The following is a 20,161-nucleotide window of genomic DNA, read 5'->3' as shown; positions in this document are numbered from 1 at the left end:
CGATAGCCGCTATTCATTCAGTTCTCAGACACACCTTGTGAGGTTGCTCTCTCCCATTTTACAGATGAGAAAGCAGAGACTCAGGAAGGGGTGACTTGCCCACAGCCAGAGCTGTAAGTGGAGAAGCCCTGGTCTCGACTGTGGGATTCTCAGCCGGGATCCCCCTTCCCTCCTCTATGCCCTGCTGATTCATCCCTGAGTTTTTGTCTCAGCCCCTGGGCCAGAGCTCCTTATATCCCCTCAGTCTGTCTAGCTTCCTAAGAAGGAAGACTCGAATAGCCCCCTCCCTAGTGAAGCACAGAGACCCTCAACACCATCCTTTCTGGGGAGACCGCACGCCAGAAGATCAGGGACCCTTCCCCGGGGCAAGGCTGACAAAGGACGAGGGGCAGGGAGCAGGGCAGCCCCAGGGCCCCTGAAGTCCAGGATGGGAAGGGGGTCCCACCTTTCCACAGCCCTCCCCCACCCCTCAATTCGGTGGAGAACCCCACCCCCAGCCTCTGCCACAGGCTGTGCCAACACTGAACTGCAAGTCCTCCATATGTCAGGAACTCCATCCAGCCGGGACTTGGATACCTCCAGAAACAGAGAGCTCATTATGTCCAAGGTACCAGACACTTTGTGGGGCCCCTTCTTCCTTAAAGTGAGCCGGAGTCTGTGCCCACGGCCCTCAGAGGGACCCGGGGTAGGTCATGACTTCTCCCTTGTGGCCAGAATGAAGGCTCCTGAACCCAAATCTTCTCTTCCCAGCCCAACACCTCAAGTCCCTCCGTCTGTGGCCTGGCTTCAGCCCCGGGCTCCCCGCACTGCCCTCTGCTGGGTCAGCCTCATGCTGGAACCGCTCCTGTTAGCTGGTGGCCTTCAGAACTGCTCCGATTGTCCAGACGAGGTCTGAGCAGCCCAGGTGAGCCCTCTGCGTCTGCATTCACCAGCCCTCCTCCTGCCCCCAGCACATGTGCCAGGAGAAATCAATGCCAGGGCAGACACAGCCCTGCTCTGGGACCACGATGGACCTTCCTTATCCCCTGCTCCTAACTTTTGGGTTTCCCCTGACCTCGGGCCTAAGGGCCAACTTGACTCTTCCTGCCAGGGATGGATGATTCCTGGCAAAGTGAGTTCAACCTGCCGGCTCCTTCGAGGCACTTCCCTCTGCCTTCTGATGCCTGGCCTCACTAATGTGATTCCAGGAGTCTGCTCGGGGTCTTAGCCCCTTCCTAGCAACTATGGCCCTGTCAGCCCCAGCCAGGCATATCCCAGCTCCAAACACCAAAGCCTTTGCCCAGGAGTTTGAGTGGGCAGCGTGCTCTGCCCATAATTCTCTGGTTAGTGGCCTGAGGCCCTTGATACCCTGTCCAACAGCCAGGCATTGCAGGGGTGTGTCCAGCCACTCTAAGGACTGGAAAACCACAGCCCACATGATAACATCTGAAGCATGTTAACCACACAGTGCTTCCTCCTTGTTAACCTACTTCCTCCTCACCCGACCCTGCCCTACTGCCAGAGGGCCCTGAATTGGAAGGAGAGGCTCCCTCACCCCCCGCTGCTTCCCAGCACTCTGCCCCGTATCTGCATGCCATGCTCGCACGGTGGCTAATTCTGGCATCTCATCAGACAGTAATTATGGGGGAATCAGCAGCACTGTCATCTCTGCAGCTCGGCACCTGTCACCACGCCACCATCCCCAGGCTGCTGGGCTGGGACCGGAAGCGGAGGGAGGAAGGGTTCACTGGGGTGATGGGCATCACTCCCTCCTAGCCTCCACAGTCCTCACTTCCTTCAACCCTACCTCCCCACAGGGGTGCAGTGCATGTCAACCAGATGCCCACTTGCCACACCAGAGCACCCTGTTAGCCAGGCCAGGTATGGAATGCACGTGCTCCGGGTCACATAGAGGTGTCTCAAGGAAGGACACAGAATGCCAAGGTTCAAATAAAAAAACGCCCCTTCCCGTAAGTGTGACATTGAATAAGTTATTTTACTTCACTGGAGATCAATTTCTCTAACGGGGGAAATATTGCCCACCTTGAGCAGAGGGGAAAAAATAAATATATAGAGTATCTAGCACAGTGGCTGACACACATATGATCACGTATTCACTCAACAAACAATGCGTGCACACCTACTGTGCGCTGGGCAATATGAAGATGCCAAGGTAAGTGAATCGCAGTTTAGCAAAGACCACACTGGGTCTAGGCATGGGTCCAGGCCACGCTGGGGGGTAGGCACTTTGTTTGGCTGGTAGTGTTTTGTTTCTTTGATTTTTAATGCCTTTAAGGAACATAAGCACACTTCCCTATGGTCCTCATCCACTGCTTCACTCACTTCTGGCCCCTGAAAGCACTGGGTTTGCTGCCCCACGAGTGAATGTGAACTCAGAGGGGCGACACCGAACTGCAAGTCCTCCCTATTCCAGGAACGCCACCCAGCTGGGACTTGGATACCTCCAGAAACAGAAAGCTCATTGCATTTAAGGCACCAGACATCTGTGGTGCTCAGAGGGGCAAGCCTGAAGATGGTCAGGGAGGGACACTTCAGGGAGGAGCAGAGGTGGGAGGTGACAAAGGGAGGGCCTTCCTGGAAGAGGAGGCACAGGAGCAGAGGGTCACAGAGGGAAAGGCGGGGCCCACGGGGAGCTGATGGAGACAGAGGCATTTCGAGGGGTCCTTCCCAGTGCTGGATTTCAGGCTACAGCGCCTTCTGCTCCTCCAGAGCATTTCCCAGGCGAGTCCTGCTGGTGGAGCTATGATGTATGACCATGTCCCCTCGCCTCACGAGCAGCATCTGCTGCCCCAGCCTATCACTGGGTCTCTTCCCTGGCCCCACGGAGAGGAACGCAGCCCACCCCCACCAGAGTGAAAAAGGACTCTGGCTAGAACCGAAAGGAGGTGTGCACATGAGAATTCTCTAACCTCCAATCCACTTCTGACCCCTGACTTCAGGGTCAGGAAGCCCCTGAGACTCCCCCAGGGGTGGACCCAGGAATGCGGTAGGGGGAGGGAAGTGGATTCCCAGTGACTTGGAACACAGGGAACCGTGCTTGCAGGGGTGCAGAGAGTGAGGCAAAGGCACAGCTCTCTACCTGCAGCATGAGGGACAGGGGCTAGACTTAAGGAAGACTTCCGGTGGAAGGCACAATGGCAGCAGGGGGAGTAGGGCTGAAGTTACCACGGTGGGTCACCTGTGTGACCCTGGGCGTGTCACTTAACCTCTCTGGTCTGTCACCACCTCTGTAAAATAGAGATTACAGCATCGAGCTCACGCGACAGCTATGAGGATGAAATGAGGGAGCACAGGTTCAGGGCTGGATCCAGCATAGGGCTCATACAGCTTTCAGCAAATGTTCAGTAAATATTGGTCATCTGTACTTTTATTATTACCAGGAATACTTTCCCCCCCCCCAAACTCAGTAATGACTAAATGAACCCCCCATACCTTTCCAGCCCCGCACTCCCTTGCTCTCTCTAAGCCACGGAGGGAGCGTGGAGGTGTCTTCTAACCAGAGTCAGCAGAGAGGAGCTGACTCTGGCCCATGGAGGCCTCTGGCCCCAGATGATGCCTGCCCCACCACAAACAATCTAAAAACCCTTCACAGCACATTTTCAACCCCCCTCCCCACATGTTATTCCACTCTGGGTGGTAAAGCTGGACAGGGGTTGCTCTGGTTCTTTACAGATGTAGAAAGTAAGTCTTGGGAGGGACCGAACTCCCTGTTTCTGGGAGTATTCCGGAAAAGGGTAAGTGAAAAAAGAAGACATTCACTCTATCCTCTTTTCCTAGTTCCTGACCCTCAGCCTTGGCCCATCTGTTTGTGTGGAGAAGTGGCGAGGGGCAGGGGGTGACTTGTGTGACCAGGACAGGGGCTGAGGGGAAAGGCAGCAATTTCAAGTCACTCCTGCCTTCTCCTGGCAGCAGCCACTGATAGGGGAGGGAAGGGAGCAGCGTCGTTGCTCTTTTAGGAAAACGGTAATTTTAATTAAGAGGCAGACAAACGAGCGCTCTGCAGATTGTCTCCGAGCAAAGTTATTAAAAAGCCATCAAGGCGGCAGCAGCCACAGTGGCAAGGAGGGCTGCCTGCCCCATCTGCCCACCCGGACTAGAGCTGAAGCATCCTTCAGAGAGTGGAGAAGGGCTGGGGGACACGGAGCCTGCAAACAGCCAAGACAGGGACTATGCAACCCCTCTTCAAGGTGAGACAGGGGCAGCACTCAGACAGTAGCTGCCCCACCCCAGGGAGGGGCTGGGGGAGGCGCAGACAGGGAGCCGCAATGGGGCAGCCTCTGCTGTGGGCCAGGCTCTGGTCCGGCTGCTGCTTTTTCTATATTCTTCTCAACCAGCCTGTCATTTTATAAGCAAAGACATTGAGGCTCAGAGAGGGAAATGTGGCTTTTCCAAGGCCAGCAGCTCAGACAAGGCTTAAGTGAGCATTTGAACCCAGATCAGGCTGATTCTCAAGTCCAGGGCTCTAGGCTGCTGGTTCCGGGCGCAGAAGTGGGAGGTGGGCTCCCAGAGGCCCTCTGAAGTGGCCTCAGCTCTGGCCCAACAATGCTGCTCACAGTCCCCAGGTTGCATGGATTGGGACGTCCAGTCACTGCCTGCTTGGCGGAACCACACTATGAGAGGAGTGCCACTGGGATGCTCGACAGAGACCTGCAGTGAGGAGGAGCCGCCAGCAGGGGGAGCAGGGGCGGATGAGCATCAGTGGACAGAGGGTCACTGCCCGTCCGAGTCAGCTGGCCAGGCCACAGCCTCAGGCCCCACAGCCAGTGAACTCTGCCACCCCTTAACCTCTATCCCCACACCACTTAACCAACAGAAGAACCTTCACTGTCTTCGTCACTGTTGGCCTCTAAGCCTAGCCCAGTGCCTGGCACAGGGAAGGTGTTCAATAAGTCCATATTGAATGAAGGAATGCATGGATAAACGAATAAACCATTAAACAAATGAAATGAGATCACAGATTTACAAGCACCTATAAACTCAACAAAGCTGTGCTGAAGTCAACATGGTCCCATCTTCTCCCATCCCCCTCCACTGGCTGCTGCTGGAACACGGGCTGTCCTCCATAAGAAAGGCCCCTTACTCCTGACCCCTCTCCCCAGGTCTCCAGGTCCCTCGACAGAGGGTTGCCTTCTCCTTCCCCTGCCCAGCCCCCACCACACGGAGCTTTGCAGCCAGTACACACATATACATGCACACGTGTTTGCTCGCACATACTAACTCACATGCACACACGTGCACACACGGACACATTCTCTGCCAGGCAAGGTGCCCTCCCCAGAGTCAAGTCTCTGCTGCCCTCTCCCCGAGCAAAGGCCTGGGCCCACCAGGGATAGCCCCCTCCCCCATTGCGCCGGGGAGCGGTGGGAGGCAGGATGGTAGGGAGAGACCCCCCTCCTGGCTTACCAACCTGGAGACTTTAAACAGAGGGAACAGAGTCCTGGAGCCTTCCCTCCCGCTGCACGCTGGAGCCCTGGGTGAGGGACAGGAAAGGAGGAAAGTGTGAATGAAGGCCAGAGCCGGAGGAGAGGAGCTGGAGAATGGATGGGGCGGGGGCAGGGCTCCCAAATCGGGATGGTCCCTGAGGGCTGGGGGGCAGGCATGACAGAGATGGGGTGCTGGGTCAAGAGCTGGGGCTGAAGGGACAGAGACATTGGTAGGAGACAGACAGGAGGACAGACAGCAGGACAACACAAAAAACATGGGGTTCCTCAGAGAGGGGTCCCCAGGACAGACAGCCAACAAGCCAGGCCTGGTTCTCCTCCCAGAAATGGGGACAGCCTCTTTACTGGGGGCCCACACAAGACCCCAGATGAGAGCACCTTGGAGGGCCCATCTGCCTCCCCCAGCCAAGGCCACCCCATTCGGGAAGGTTGGTGGGTTCAGAGTCTGAGGGCCTCCCTTCACTGCTCTGCTGAAACCCCCTCCCAGCCCAAGAGACCCCCGTTGGCTCCACTCACCCCCTAACCTTGAGGAAGGCCCCCTTCTCTGTCTGCAACAGAGGAAGCAGGGGTACTTCACACCCGAGAAGCGCGCACGCACGCTCGCTGTGATGGGGACCGTGCCGGAAAATGGCACCCCTGCCCATATCGCCCAAGCCCTGTGCCCAGCTCCCGCTCCCATGCTCACCCAATCCTCAACCTGCCAGAGCATGGCCCCTCTCAGCTGTCCATCCCGCTGCCTCCCTCTCACTCGCAGGAAGTCCTTCTAACTGTGCTGCCTCCCCCAGGGCCACGCCGCCCGTCTTCTGCCTTTCATCCTGGGGTACGCAGCGCTATGACCTGCCTGCATGCAGGCACTGTGCCCTGGGCGTCCTCTTGGGCCCAGCTCTCACTGGGCTGGTTCAGACCCATCCACACCCACATCATGTCTGGCTGCAAGCATCCTCAGAGCCCCCTGCCAATCTCATGGTTCCAATTTTCCTACTGATTACCCAAGACGCAGGCACCCTGGGGAGAAGCAAATGTTGTACCCAGATGTTGGGACCTTGACTGGGTGAAGAAATCAAAAATGTTCACTAACATATTTAAGCCCAGAGGGCTTCCTGGACAAGGCAGTGGGGTTAGGGGTGGGGCCCAGAAGGGGCAGCTGGACAGAGGGGCATGAGTTGGGGGCCTCAAGAGCCCGAGCTCCCTTCTCACCACTATCCTTAAGTGGCAGCTCCAGGGGCCCAGCCCCAAACAGGCTGAGGTGAGAATCTGGGTTTTAAGTAAGACTAAAGAGACTTTCTCATATATGCCCCTTCTTCCTGGGGGAACGGCCCATTATTCACTCTCAGTTGGACAGTAAGGAGGATGAGGACAAAGATTACTATTTACTGAAAGTTCACAATGTGCCAGGAACTACGCCTAAATTACCTCATTTAATCCTGGTACCCACCCTGTGAGGAAACCACTGTGATCAGCCCCAATTTACAGATGAGGAAACTGAACTTTAGAGAGGTGAAGTGACTTGCCCCAAGACACACAGTGAGTGTCAGGGCTGGAATGCCAGCCAGCCCAGATCTGTCCAAATCCAGAGCCTGAGCTCTTGACTCTAGATCTGAACTGCTTCCCATCCATCCTCCCCCAGGATTAGTCTGCCTCCCATTCAGTGCCATCTGGGAAGTTCTGCCTAAAGTCTAACTTCCTTCCATCCCAGGCTCCAGGATAAACTATCTTTCATGGACAGTAGGGGAAGAGAAGGCTTTGCTTCCGTCCCTTTCTGCCTCGTCCTAGGAGTGGGAGGCAGATAACTCTAACCTTCAACTGCAGATGGACCAGGAATCAGGGGAAGGGGATGAGCTGTTGGGTTCAGAAGTGGGTTCAGGATCTCCCAAGCTTCATCATTAAATGACTTCTGGCTCTGCAGGAGCCCTTTTCTACTCCCCAGTCACCAAGAAGCTCCAGGAAGCCCCTCAAAGGTCTCTTCTCATTTTAACATCCAGAAGTCCTCCTGAGCACCCAGACTAGGGAGAGTCTAAAAAGTCAGGGGCAGCAAAGCGAGAGTCACTGTCAGTCCTAGTAGCCCTGGCTTTTCCCCAGAGTTCCAGTTTTCAACTCAGAAGGAGGCTGAGGCAAGAATGGGGACTCATCAGGCCAGCCTGACCACAGGGAGGGGCTGGACTGGCATGGGGACAGCCCAGGAGAGAAGGCAGAGAGGCCCGGATGTATCTGCAAGGGCTTCAATGAGCCGTGGCATGCCTTCCCAATGAACTGGGATCGTTAATTCTTCCCCAATGAGGCAGATGCTGGGCCTGGGGTGACGCCACAGATGCCTGCTGTGTCTGCAATTATCAGTCACCCGGGGTGGAAGGAGAAGGCAGGACACACACCCTCTCTGCCTCCTAGGCTTTGCACAAACATCTCCAGGAAGGGCCACTACATGGGGGTCTCTGGCTCTGGGCTCCCCCACAGCCGATGTGGGCCCCTGGGTCTGAGGTCTCCAGCACGCTCTGTTGCTGGAGTGGAAAAGAGGCCAGGGTGCTGGGATGATGATGTTTGCCAAGGTGCAGGCACGTGAAAAACCCAGCTCCTTCCCAGTCTTAACATTAATCCACTCCGGGATGTGCAAGCAACTGGGCCAGGTGGTTGAGGCTACCAGGAACCAGGAAAAGGTTGTGGGGGAGATGAGCCACCAGCTGGAAGTGCCTCCGCAGAAGAAAATATGGACTGGATTATAGTCCCTGGTTGGAATGGAGTGCGGCAAAGCCTTTCTGGGGTGGGAGGAAAATGGATGTAGCTGAATCCTATAGCCTATCCCTTATCCATCCTCTGGGTCTATCGGACAGATTTAGACAAGGTGTGCCTTTGGAGCAGGAGGGACTGTTTGTAAGGCATGTGCAGACACACGAAAGCACCAGTATTCTCTTGGGCCAAATCTCCATTTTTCCTGGTTTATTTGGAGCTGGGAAGTATTATTCCCACTCTCTGTATGGCAAGGCCTGTACTGTCTCAGGAGAGAGGAAATGGGTAGAACCTGTGACAGCTTGAAGGGACCTTAGATTCTCTAGTTCCATCCTCTTGCTCACACCAGGGACACTGAAGACCAGAGGAGGCAACTAACTTGCCCAATGTCACACAGCAGTAGGGAGGCAGGCAACCTGGCACCATCCAATGCTTGCTCTTTACCCTGCACTTGACCTCTCTGCCCTGGGGGATCAGACTGACTTCCCTGTCCCTTCTCCTCCCCAGCAGCTCTGAACTCCTCTCCATCATGGCCTCCTGCACTCTGCCAACTACCACAGCCACACGAGATTAAAATGGACCTACCAAGCTCCTGACAATAGCCCAAAGGTCATCTCAAAGGTCATATTAACCAGTCCCCTGCACCCAGGTACAACACTAGCCTACTTGCGTGCCTATACACCTATCATTGAGGGAAAAGATGCACAAACAGCATCTCAGAGCAGCCACCCTTCATGCACCGTGAGATTTCCTTCCCATCTAACCTCGATTCCTCCTGCTGCAGCGTGGGCCTGTTTCCTCTCAAGCTGTCCTGAGCAAAGACAGGGGGAGGGAGAGAAGAACAGGATTCCCAGCCTCCGAACCCTCTGTCTTCCCACCTACAGCAGAAAGGATGAGGGCAGAGTGTCCAGGGTGGCTGGGCCCAGTGTGCTGAGCGAGGGGCAGGAGGGCTGCGGCGGCAGCTTGAACGTGGGAGAAACAGCTCTTCTTGGAATCGTCCTTCCAGCTTCTCGTTCCCTGCAAACTCCTGCATCTCGGGTTAGGGGAGGGTCTCCACTGCGTTCAGAGACAGCTGTCCCCTCCCCATACCATTTATTGTTTCTTATGTGACAGGCACTGTGCTGGACATTTTCATCCGTTGTTTCACTTAAGCGTCACAATAATTCTATAGTCAGAAACTAATTTGCCTGCTGGGTCAGTTCCTCCCTGAGACTAAATCTAACCTGGATCCCTCTTGCTGCATGTCCTCTGGTCCATCCTCCGTGGCGGTGGAGAGGTGATTTTTGCTCCTGTCTTCAGAAACCCCCATCTTACTCAGTGGCCCACTTTATCTTGCACATGCTGCCAACCTTTACCCCAGTATTGCCCCATGTGATGGGCATTATGAGGGGATGGGTGAAAGAAACTGAGGCAGGTGGAGGGTTGAGATGCAGGACACCGGCCTGTACCAAACACAGCACCTAGCAGGTGGCAGGGGAGGAGGCCCGTGAGGGCAGGCAGTGTGCTGACCGGGCAGCGCCCAGACATGCAATGATCCTGGTCTCAGTGACCATCTCTCAGGTCCAAATTCCTACCCACATATAGCTAGAGCCCAGGTGCCTGAGTAGAAGTGAGTAGGGGCATAAGATGGCAGGACCTGTCCTGGGCTGTGGGAGGCAGCTGAAACCAGAGGGAGGGACTCTTACACCTAGCTAAGCTCCTGGCATGTAGAGGGTACTTAGGCCCTGAGAACAGAGGACGGAGACCCCCAAGCCCCTCTGCCCATTTCACTGGGGTTTCACACAACCAGTGGTAGCCACAAGCAACTGCAGGGAATTCACACCCACTTGGCTTTCCTGTTTGGACTTTCTGGAGCAGGACTGACAAGGGTAGGGGTCCCCTCCACTAGGGCTACCCCCCTATTCTGCCTCTAGCAGGGTTGGAACACAGGAGCCACCTCCCTAGGGAATTCTCAGAGCCCCCCCCCCCCCCCGCCCCGGCCCCCCACCCACTCCGGTTTCCATCCCTCTGGGAGATTCCCGCAGTGACAGCCTGGGCCAATGGGCAAGGGGAGTCTTGAGTGGTGGGTTGGACTCTGGTCCCTGTGGGCGGCACCCTCCCCCTTCAAGCAGGCACCATTAATGTATGCAAAGCATATGCAAATAACCCAGAAGAGAGACACAACATCGGTGGAATGACAGAAGAGACCTTGGAGAGGAGCCAGCCCGCCCCCTTATTTCACAGGTGAGGAAAGAGGCCCTTGCCAGGAAGGGACTTGCTCAAGGTCACTCGGACATTTGGGCGCTAACGAAGGATCCTAAGAAGGTCTCTTTACTCAGCCCAGTGCTCTTTCATGACAGTCTTGTTTTCCATATGGGGGGCTTACATGATGGTGAAGGGGTCCCAGGGTCTGTACAGGGTTCCCTTGGCCACCTCCCTTCCCCATCTGAGCCTGAGTAGTGGGTGTGGGGGAACCCTGGGCCAGGGCGGCAATGATGCCTGGGGCAGTGGGTGATCAGAGGGGAGAGGGGCCAGAGGCCGAGGCACTGGATTCCCAGCAGCCAAACAGCAGAAGGTGGCAGGAGAACTTGAGTGTCTAAAGCCCAATGTCAGGGCAAGGTGCCCGCTGTGTGCGGGGAGGGGGACAGCGCCCTCACCACACACACATCTCTAAGTGCTCAGCAGCCCCCTTCCGCCTGGCCTCTGGTAACTATGATACCTGACAGACCATAATAGTCCATTCAAGCCCATCCCTTCTGTGGCTGCAGCTCCCCTTCCTCCCCAGCCCCCCAACCAACTTGGCTTCTCAGCCTTCCAGTTGGTCCTAGAAAGCAGGACAGATGCTATGGAAAGAAGACGGACAGACAGATTGGAGGGGGCAGACGGGGAGAAAAGGGGAGACTCAGGAGTCCAGCGAGGGAGACAAAGAGGGGAGAGCCCTGGAAGGGCAGAGCGGGAGGGATGGAGGGGTGGAGGGGACTGGGGAAGAAAGTGGGGAGTCTGAGGAGCAGAGCGGTGAATGGGTGAATGTAGGAACAGTGGAGCTGAGGGGGGCTCCCAGTCTCCAGACCTGAAGGATAAGGCTGGAGCCCGGCTGAGGGGCATGGGAGCCCCACTGAAGCCGGAGGGAGTCCGGGACCATGTCCCTGCCCCTCTGCCCACCTCCCCAGAAAATCCCCCGGCTGCCAGGAAATCGGTCTTCCCTTCTCTGCCTCCCTCCGCTCTCCTCCTCTCCCTCCCTCCCTCGGGGCAGGCAAGCGCAGCTTCCCAGCCAAATCCAAAGCCTTCATCTCCGCTTTTCAGAGCTGGGAATGAAAGAAGGGGAAGCAAATGCAGCCCTCAAACCCGCTGACGGCCAGATTTTTATTATCTTTGCTCAAATGGGCCCTAGGAAGCCAGCAAGGGATTCTTCAAAGAGCATCTGAGTGGCTTATTGAAGCCTGCACCTGCACCAGCCCACCCACGACAGGCAGCCAGGGCTTAGGGGGCACAACCTGTCCGCTACCTCCCACCAAACCCAGAGACCAGCGGGAGGCTGCCGAAGCCTCACTCTCGGCCCCCTGTGCCTAGTCAGGGGCTGCTCGGTCAGACTGCCAGGCTCAGAGGCCAGACGCAGGCCCACTGGGCTTCGGAGGCAGTCTCTGTCCCTCTCTGGGCCTCGAAGACACAAATGAAGGAAGAAATCAGATCTCCTTGCCAGGGGTTGGAGGAGATAAGTGCTTGGGATTCCTCGAAAGCAAAGCTTTCATGGCAAGCTCCAGATCCGTCCCTGAACTCTCTGCCTGCCCCCTCAAGGGCCCACTGTCTCTTCCAACAGAGCAGCCCCTCTCTTCCCGAGCCTGGCCCACTACTCAGGGATGATCCTGGGACTCCAAACACAGCTCCCTCAGGTCAAAACCTCAAGCCCATCTCCTTTCCTTCCCCAAGACCTAACCTGGAGTGGAGACGGGACTAAAACAGATGTGATACTTCCAAGAGCCCAGCCCCCTCCCTGTTCGGACTGGGCAGCCATGCCACCATCAGCCCCAGCTCTCACCGCACCGGTGAGATCGATGCCCACAGCCAAAGAAGGAATCAATGGTTCTAATTAAACCTTTTTTCCAGGGTGGGTCCCTGGCCAGAGAGAAAGAGAGATCACCTGAGGCTTTGCATCACAGCACCCAACTCTGTACCCTGTACATATTTAAGAGACCTGGAACCCTGGATTCCCAGCAGGAATCAGGCCGTGAAGACCCCAGACACCATCCCCTCCTCATTAGGCAAGGAGACAAGGAGGCAAGTAGAAAGCAAGGGGCGGGGGGCAAGCCTCCCAATTCCCAGGGACCTTCCCCTAGGAGGGCTCCTGGTCTCCACTCAGCACTGCCTGAAGACCACAGCTGCTTCATACAGATCTCCAGAGCACACTTGCATCTCCATCCCAGCCCTGAGGGGCATCACAGAGAACTGGCCATCATGGTAAGGACGGAAGGAGCAGGGCTGGGGTGGGGGGGCACTGGACAAAGACCCTCTTGTCCCCAAGGCACGGTGGCAGGAAGCCAGGGCAAAGCCTTTGCACTCGCTGCCAACGGTGCTTGGGTGCCAGGCAGTCTGGATGGAGGGGGAATCTTATTCTTGGAACCCCCTCCCCTTATGCCCTATCCCTTGCTTCTACACTAGGCCACCAGTTAAGTCTCTGCCTCAACAACTCCCAGCTTGCCCGGAGCCTTCCTTCCTGTATGAATGCCGGACCCTGACACTTGCCCACAGTGGCCCCAACCAGCAGACCTCACACATAAACCATAAACTGCCCCCCACGTTCGTACACACGCACAACCATGCCAGAAACCACCACCACAGCTGCCACCAGTGATGACGGAGCCCCACATTTTCACAGTGACAGTCTCCATCAAATGCCTCATCAGTTCTTGAAGACAGCAAGAGGGGTAGGGAAGGGAATATGAGAAACTGAGGCACGGAGTTAGACAGCAAAGCAGTTGGCTCAAGGTCACCCAGACCAAGATATTCAGAGTTGGAAAGAAGGCATCCTATCCCCGCCCCCAAGTGCTCCAACTCAACACCAATGAATATTCAGACTCACAAGCCTGGAAGTCTGGTTACCTATTCCCTCTCCCAGCCCTCATCTGTTTTTCCCTTCCCAAAACAACAGGAGTTCAAACATCTTCTGCAAGGCTCCAGCCAGGAAACCACTTCCCTTCAAGTTGAGGGCTACAAGACCTGCTGGTTCCCTAGTATTGGAGAAGAGGGGCTGCCAGTCCGGGATCTCCTCGCACATTCCCTCTTCTTGCTCACCTGGCTCCCCTCGGCCCCCGGGGTCCCTCGGTCCGGCCTCCTCCCTGGGAGATCGGGCTCTGCCCTCCGCTGTCCTCTCCCACCAGGCCAGGGCAAAGCGCCGGAGGCACTGCCAGGGCTGCATGGGGAGGGGTGGGGCGGGGGGGCTTGCACCAGCAGCCGCACACGCCCCGCCGGGCCCTGCCAGCCGAGCTGCGGAGGCACCCGGCCGGCCCCCTCTGCTTCCACCAGCATCCTGCTGCCCCCACCGACAGGACTCGGAGCTGGCCCAGGAGCTTCTGACGTAGCATGGGGGTGCGTGGGAGGGGAGGGGGGGGCTTAGCGGGGCCCCTCCCCAGCCCCGCCCTCTGCCGCTCAGCTTCCCTCAGTCCCTTCCTCCTCACTCACCCTAGACTCTCTCCCCAGCTGGGGGCGCCCTCTCCCGCCCTCTGGCCTCTTCATCCGGAGGGCTTAAGATCACATGGCCCCTCCCCCAGTCCTTCCCTCTCGCGACCCCTCCCAATCCGCCAGTCGAGAGGGGAGCGGGTCCCCAGTTTCTGCAACTGCTATCTTGCTACCTAGGCTCCCAGGTCTCCAGGGCTAGGGCCTCGAGGTGACGGGAGGGTGGGGGGGTGTGGGGGGGAAGGAAAGGGGAAGGGGGCGGGAACACAGGCTGGTATCCTGGCAACACAGCCAATCCCAGAATACATTCATCCCCTTCCTTCCCTGGGGGGCTGGCGCAAAGCGCCTACCACCACCATCCAAGGGCGTGCACCCCATTCTGGGACCTGGGGGGAAAGAGGCCCTTGATGCTCCCACCACCTCTCCATTCCCTTCGCCTCTCAGCATCCTCCTCTTCACCCACCTCGGATGGACCACTCCCTCCCCCACTCCCTTCACCATCCATCCCCCTTTCTCTTCTCTCCTTCCTTCCCTGCCCCGCACAAACCTCTTTAAAATTGAAGCCCACCTCTCCGGGGCTCCCTTCCCCGGGCCTCACGAAGCCCTCCCCACCCGGTCTCCAGCCTCGCCAATGCCGGACCCCTTCTCTGGACCCAGCACTCTTCTCGCCCGGTCCTTCTCCCGAGCCCGGCGCGCCGCGGTCCCCTGCCCCCCACACACCTGCGACCCGAGCACCCCTTGCCCCGCCGGCCGCCGCCTCCCCGGTCCGGTCGCCGCCCCCGCCCCCGGCCGAGGGGAAAACACACAAAGAAAACAGAAATACCTTCCACTTAAGCATGGAGGCACATTAGGAAGGAGAGAGACAGGGACATGCCTTGGGACGGAGCGTTCCCCATCGGGCGGGGGCGCGGGGGGCGGGGGCCCCGGGCCGGCCTGCCTGGCGCTTGCCCTCTCGCCGCCTCGCGGGCTCCTCGCTGGGCCCCAGCCCCGGGGCGCGGTGCCAGGCGGGCGGGCCGGGGGCGCGGGCCCCGCCGGGGTGGACCAGCTGGGAGGGCGCCGGCGGCCGGGCGTGTGGGTACGCGCGCGCGCGCGGGCGTGTCACCGAGTGTGCGAGAGCGAGTGTGTATGTGTGTGTGTGTGCGCGCGCGCGCGGGCGCCGGTGCGGGTGTGTCACTGCGGGCGGGAGCGCGCGCGGCGCGGGCACGCGCGTGTGGCTGGAACGTACAAAGGGCCTCTGGGGTGGCGGGGAGCTGGGAGGGGAGGGGGCCGGCACCTCCCGCCCTCCAGTTACACTGCTGGATCCGGCGGCTCGCGGCCGGGCGGCGGATGCGGGGCGCGCTCAGGCCTGCCGCCCCGCTGCACCTGCTTCTCAGACCTTGAGCAATGCTCAAGCCATGATAGAGACAATTGCCTAAAGCCGAAGGAGGGGGCTGCATCTCGAGGGTGTGGGAACTTGTTCTCCAAGCCCTGGCGCGCCGCGGGATGAAGAAACATTGGGGGAGGTACGGGCAGGGAGGGACCAGGGGTTACTCTTCAGCCAAGGTGACCTCCGAAAGCCACAGCTCCCTATGCAGAGAGAGTCTGGACCCTCCTCTGCTGGGACGCTCCCCTGGTCCGCTCCTTAGACCTGGCTGGGCCAAGGGGACCCAGTCCCCCGGAGCCCCCTGCTGGGCTGTCTCCTCCCCCCTCCCCGCCCCCCCCTCCTCCGCTCGGGTTGCGGCCCCTCCTGCAGGCGTCTGCTGAAACTGCAGGGGCCAGCGCTGTGAGTGAGGGGAGTCTCTGCCCATCGGCCAAGTAGGACCCCAAAAGAGGGCGCTCCAGCTCCTGCCCCTTCTCACACCTCACTTGGCGACACCGTGGGCACCTCCAAGAAGCCTGCAAAGCTTCAGATCTACCTCAGCCCTGCCTTACTCCCACCCCCTCCCTGTCCCACCTTAGCCTACCTGTTGGCTCCACAGACTTCTCCAGGTGGCTCTGTCCCCTCCTCCTGTCCTGGTTGTTTGCACCCTCTCTCCCTCCGGTTCTCTGTCCTGTCCCCTCTCTCCCAAACTTCTCTTGGGGAGGGGAAAGTGGGCCAAGACCCCTGTCCCTTTTGCTTTCTCCTGGCATTCCCAAAGCCAGCTTAGATGAGCAAGGAAGGGACACAGTAGCTCTCTTTGCTGTAGGCCACCAGGCAGAGTGGCAGGCGGGCAGAGAGGCAGGAAAGGAGACCCCACCCCCAAGTGGCCCAAATGGCAAACCGGTTTCCCCACTTCCTGGTCTACCCAGTTGCAGCCTTAATCCAAGACTCTCTCTTCCACTTTCCTTCCCGCCCCCAGGTCTGCCCTGAGCCAAGCACACTGCCTGATGCCCTTAGAAATTTCTCTCCAGCTACAGTAACTTAGGTGGCCCAGCCAGGGTAGGAAGAGGAGGGACTCCAGTCAGACAGCTCAGGAGGGCAGCCAAGCGCGTCCTGGACACACCGTCTGGGCACACGACCCCAGCAGTCGGCTCCCTGACTTCTCCCCTCCTGGGCCAGCTGCCTCTCCCTCTGCCAACTGGACGGTGCCCATCTTTTGGCCTTTGAGCGTGCTGTGGGCCCTCATCCAGCTCCCGGCTTGGCTGCCTGCCCAGGATGGGCATGGGAAGCAGCAAGCCCTGTGTAGAGGCAGGGTCGGCAAGGGGAGGGATGGCTTCCCTTCAGCTGCATGGACGCCACCTCCCAAGCCTCTCAGAGCCCAGAGGCTAGGGACTGATGCTGCTGTTCCTCCTCCTCCATCCAGGCCCCCAACTCAACCACATAGGGTGCTGTCCCTCCCTTCCCCCTCAGGTTACCTCCCCCCCCACGAGACAAGGTCTCCTCTCTTCTCCATATTGTGCCCACCTAATATGTGTGCATGCTAAGTCAATTCAGTCGTGTCCGACTCTTTGCAACTCCATGGACTGTAGCCTGCCAGGTTCCTATGTCCATGGGATACTCCAGGCAAGAATACTAGAGCGGGTTGCCATGCTCTCCTCCAGGACATCTTCCTGACCCAAGGATCAAACCTGTGTCTTCTGTGCTTCCTGCATTGCAGGTGCATTCTTTACCTGCTGAGCCATGGGGGAAGCCCCCCCCCACACACACACCTAATATGCTTTATTCATATTCTCTAATTTAAGCATCTCAACAACCCTGCGAAAATGGCTGTTCTCAGCCCCATTTCAGAGAGAAAGGAGTTGAGGCTCAGAGAGGCATAAGTGAAAGTCGCTCAGTCATGTTCAACTCTTTGCAACCCCATGGACTATACATTTCATGGAATTCTCCAGGCCAGGATACTGGAGTGGGTAGCCTTTCCCTTCTCCAGGGGATCTTCCCAACCCAGGGATCAAACCCAGGTCTCCCGCATTGCAAGCGGATTCTTTACCAGCTGAGCCACAAGGGAAGCCCATAGAGAGAGGCATAACCACTTGCCTAATCTAAGAGTAGCAAAGGTGAAATTCAAATCCAGACATGCCTGACTCCAGAGCTCCCAGCCTCCGTTTATATCACCACCACATCTCCTAACCCGGTGGGCTGCCTGACGGTGAGGCCCAACATCTGACACACTCTCATGACCTTACAGGAAGGGAAGAGAACTGAGCACAGGAACGTGACTGAAGCTTTAGACTAGTTATTTATGTCAGAGTTGAGGAACTGGGCATAATCCCCTGGATGAAGACTGGAAAGATGCTTGTCCTGTCACATGGAGGTTTTTCTGGCCTTTACACTAGATTCCAATAAGCCACGGGCTTGGGGGCTTGGGGAAGGGGACTCTGGGAACTAGCCCCCAGAGATTGGGAATACTTTCAAACGTGTCAGCAGGACAATGCATCCATCAGTCACTACCCTAGGGTGACCTCCCACATCACGAAGGCCACTTCATAGTGAGGAGCTTAAATCAGATTCAGGTAGCGTTTTTTGTGTGGCTCACTTGTTAGAGACAGATCCTAAACATTTCTGATCATCTTCATAGCTGTGAGCTCATTTGAACCCCCCCCTCAATCCAGGATTTCCTCCACTTAATCCAGGACTCCATGGGTCCTGTGGAGAAGTGAGAAGGAATACAGCTTGTGAATGGAAACAAAGATCCTTGAGGCCTGAGTTGAGCCTGAAAGCAGATGGCCTGACACCAGCCACCCTCACTGACCCTGCCCCGTCCTCTAAGTATCACCGACTCACTGGACAGGCATTTGAGCGAACTCCTGGGAGATGGTGAAGGACAGGGAAGCCTGGTGTGCTGCAGTCCAAGGGGTCGCAGAGTCAGACAGGACTTAACAGCCGAACAATAGCAGCAACAAATCCTCTGCCCCCACCCCCCAGGGAAGGTAGGTTCCTGCTCCCCTTCTTATCCAATCTCAAAAACCAAAGCTCCTTCTCCTAGGGAGAAGTCTGGAGGAAGCCATCACCTCTGATCGGAGCGAGAGAAACACAGGTATTATTTCTCCAGCTGAGAGGCCAGAATTGCTCCTGGAAGCTGGCGTGGTGCCCAGGCACAAGAAATGTGCCAGCTGCCTCCACCTGAGATGCCTCAGGTGCCACCCCACCCCCACCCTCATTCCTCAACAGGTAACTTATGTCTGGCCTTCCTCCCCTGCATTACTGGCTGCATCTTGGTTGGGAGGGGGCTGCTGGCTTGTTTGAGATATTGGAACAGCAGAGCAGCAGCAGATCGTAACCACCCACTTGGCCCTTCTCACTCCACCCAGCCTGCTCACCTCTTCCCGGGAGACCAAGGGAGCAAAGTCATGAGGGAGCACCCTAGAAGTGAGAATTCTCAGCATCACTCCTCCCTCCCCAAGGGGGTTCAGAGCCAGGGTTGCACCTGGACAAACATCTGGGCAGGAAGAGGGAGAAGGGGCCTGGTTATAGGCCGAGGGGCACACAGGCCTCTAGGGAAAGCCACGAGGGAAAAGGTGATGTGAAAATGATAGTGGGACATCCCAAACTGCGCTCAGCCACCTTGGAGGGCCCCAGCCCAGATCCCTGAGAAAGCACCCTGCCAGGAAGGTGACTGTCTGTCTAGGGCACATCATAAGCCCCATTTGGACCATCCAGACTCCACCAGGGTGGCCCAAAGGCAGTGAGGGGGCTGTGAAGAGCCCTCTTCCCAGGAAAGAGTGACCAGGGCAGCGAGCTGGCCTCTGGGGCTGGTTTGGTTTGGGGAGCCAAGGAGGTGGAGGTTGCTTTCTTCTGACCACAGCCCAGTCTCCAGGAACCTCAAGCCTCTCCTCCAGTGTGTCTCACTCTCCCATCCCCCCTCCCACCCCAAGGAGAGGAGTAAATGGCTGTAAGTTTTAAAAGACCCTCTTCTGTTCCCTGAGGTCCCCTCTCCCTTGCTTGTTATTGTAATGAATGCTAATGAAGCTCAATAATTGATGTCCTCATTAGCACATCAAACCCACTTTCTGAGGAATGGAGAGAAAAAGTGGAAGAGAGGGGGTTCTCTGAGGTCCTAACTGTAGCCAGCTCCCTCCAAAGAAACTCATAGTGGTGCTTCCAGCAGGGAGGGACCCCACTAGAGGGACTTGCACTGAGAAACCTAGATGTCCCCCTCTGATTGAGAATTTTCTGAGCACAAGATTCTGTCTTCCCTGTCAGATGGCCAGCGAGGGTCCTGTCTCTCCCATCAGACTGGGAGCACTGAGTCCCTCTCTGTTACTAGGACTCTCTCTCAGGGCAGGGCAGCAGTTCTTAAACCAAAGCAAGAATTAGAATCACCTGGAGGACTTGTGAAAATCGGGGGAGGTCCCACGCCCCAAAGTTCCTGATTCGGTAAGTCTGAGGAGGGGCCTGAGAATTTGCATTTTGACAAAGCTCTCAAAAGTGGCTATTGCTGATGCGGGGGAACCACGCTTTGAGAACCAGTGGGGTCGAGACCACCTTCTTGCTTGCCCAGTTTCAGGCTTTGCCTGCTAGTGGAGCTCAACTGGCAAGCCACCACAGGGCCTGTGGTGTCCAGGAATGTGGACTCCTGTGGACACAGGAGTGTCCAGGAGAACTCTGTAACACAGGTGAATGTACCTCCCCCTCCTTTCCTTAAACCAACACCAAAGCCAATCCCGGCCACTGTAAGTGCCCCTGGTGACTCCCCCCGCCCCCACCTTGACCTTTGAGGGCTGGAGATGGCCAGAGCTGGATCTCATGGCCCAGTTGCATGCGTCATGCTGGTGCTGCAGAAGCCAGTGGGTCCCCTCTCGTGGGAGGAGGAGGGAATAAAGGTGAGGGAGAGGGGTCCCAGCATGTCACCTCACTTTGGGATGACCTCCTGGGGCCTAAGTAGAGAGAAGGGCTTGTGGATGGAGTCCACAAACATGCATGTAGCATCCCACCTCCTTCCTTCCTACTCAGT

The 20,161-nt window shown here is 57.3% G+C and overlaps 1 protein-coding gene across 1 annotated transcript in view; it reads right to left on the bottom strand.

Moving 5' to 3' along the window:
• SRCIN1 (SRC kinase signaling inhibitor 1) overlaps positions 1-13,720 on the bottom strand; it is a 68,653-nt gene extending 54,933 nt beyond the window's left edge. Inside the window, exons 1-2 of the mRNA XM_065910900.1 lie at positions 13,679-13,720; positions 13,431-13,548 (exon numbers count right to left, since the gene is read on the bottom strand). Of these exons, the coding sequence (XP_065766972.1) occupies positions 13,431-13,548; positions 13,679-13,720 (160 nt within the window). The remainder of the gene's footprint in view (positions 1-13,430; positions 13,549-13,678) is intronic.
• Between the last annotated feature and the right edge of the window lie 6,441 nt (positions 13,721-20,161).

Source organism: Muntiacus reevesi, chromosome 18 (genome assembly GCF_963930625.1).
Source record: "Muntiacus reevesi chromosome 18, mMunRee1.1, whole genome shotgun sequence".
NCBI classification, from domain to species: Eukaryota; Metazoa; Chordata; class Mammalia; order Artiodactyla; family Cervidae; genus Muntiacus; species Muntiacus reevesi.
The sequence above is the reverse complement of the archived record's forward strand: the minus strand, read 5'-3'. Positions and strand labels throughout refer to the sequence as shown.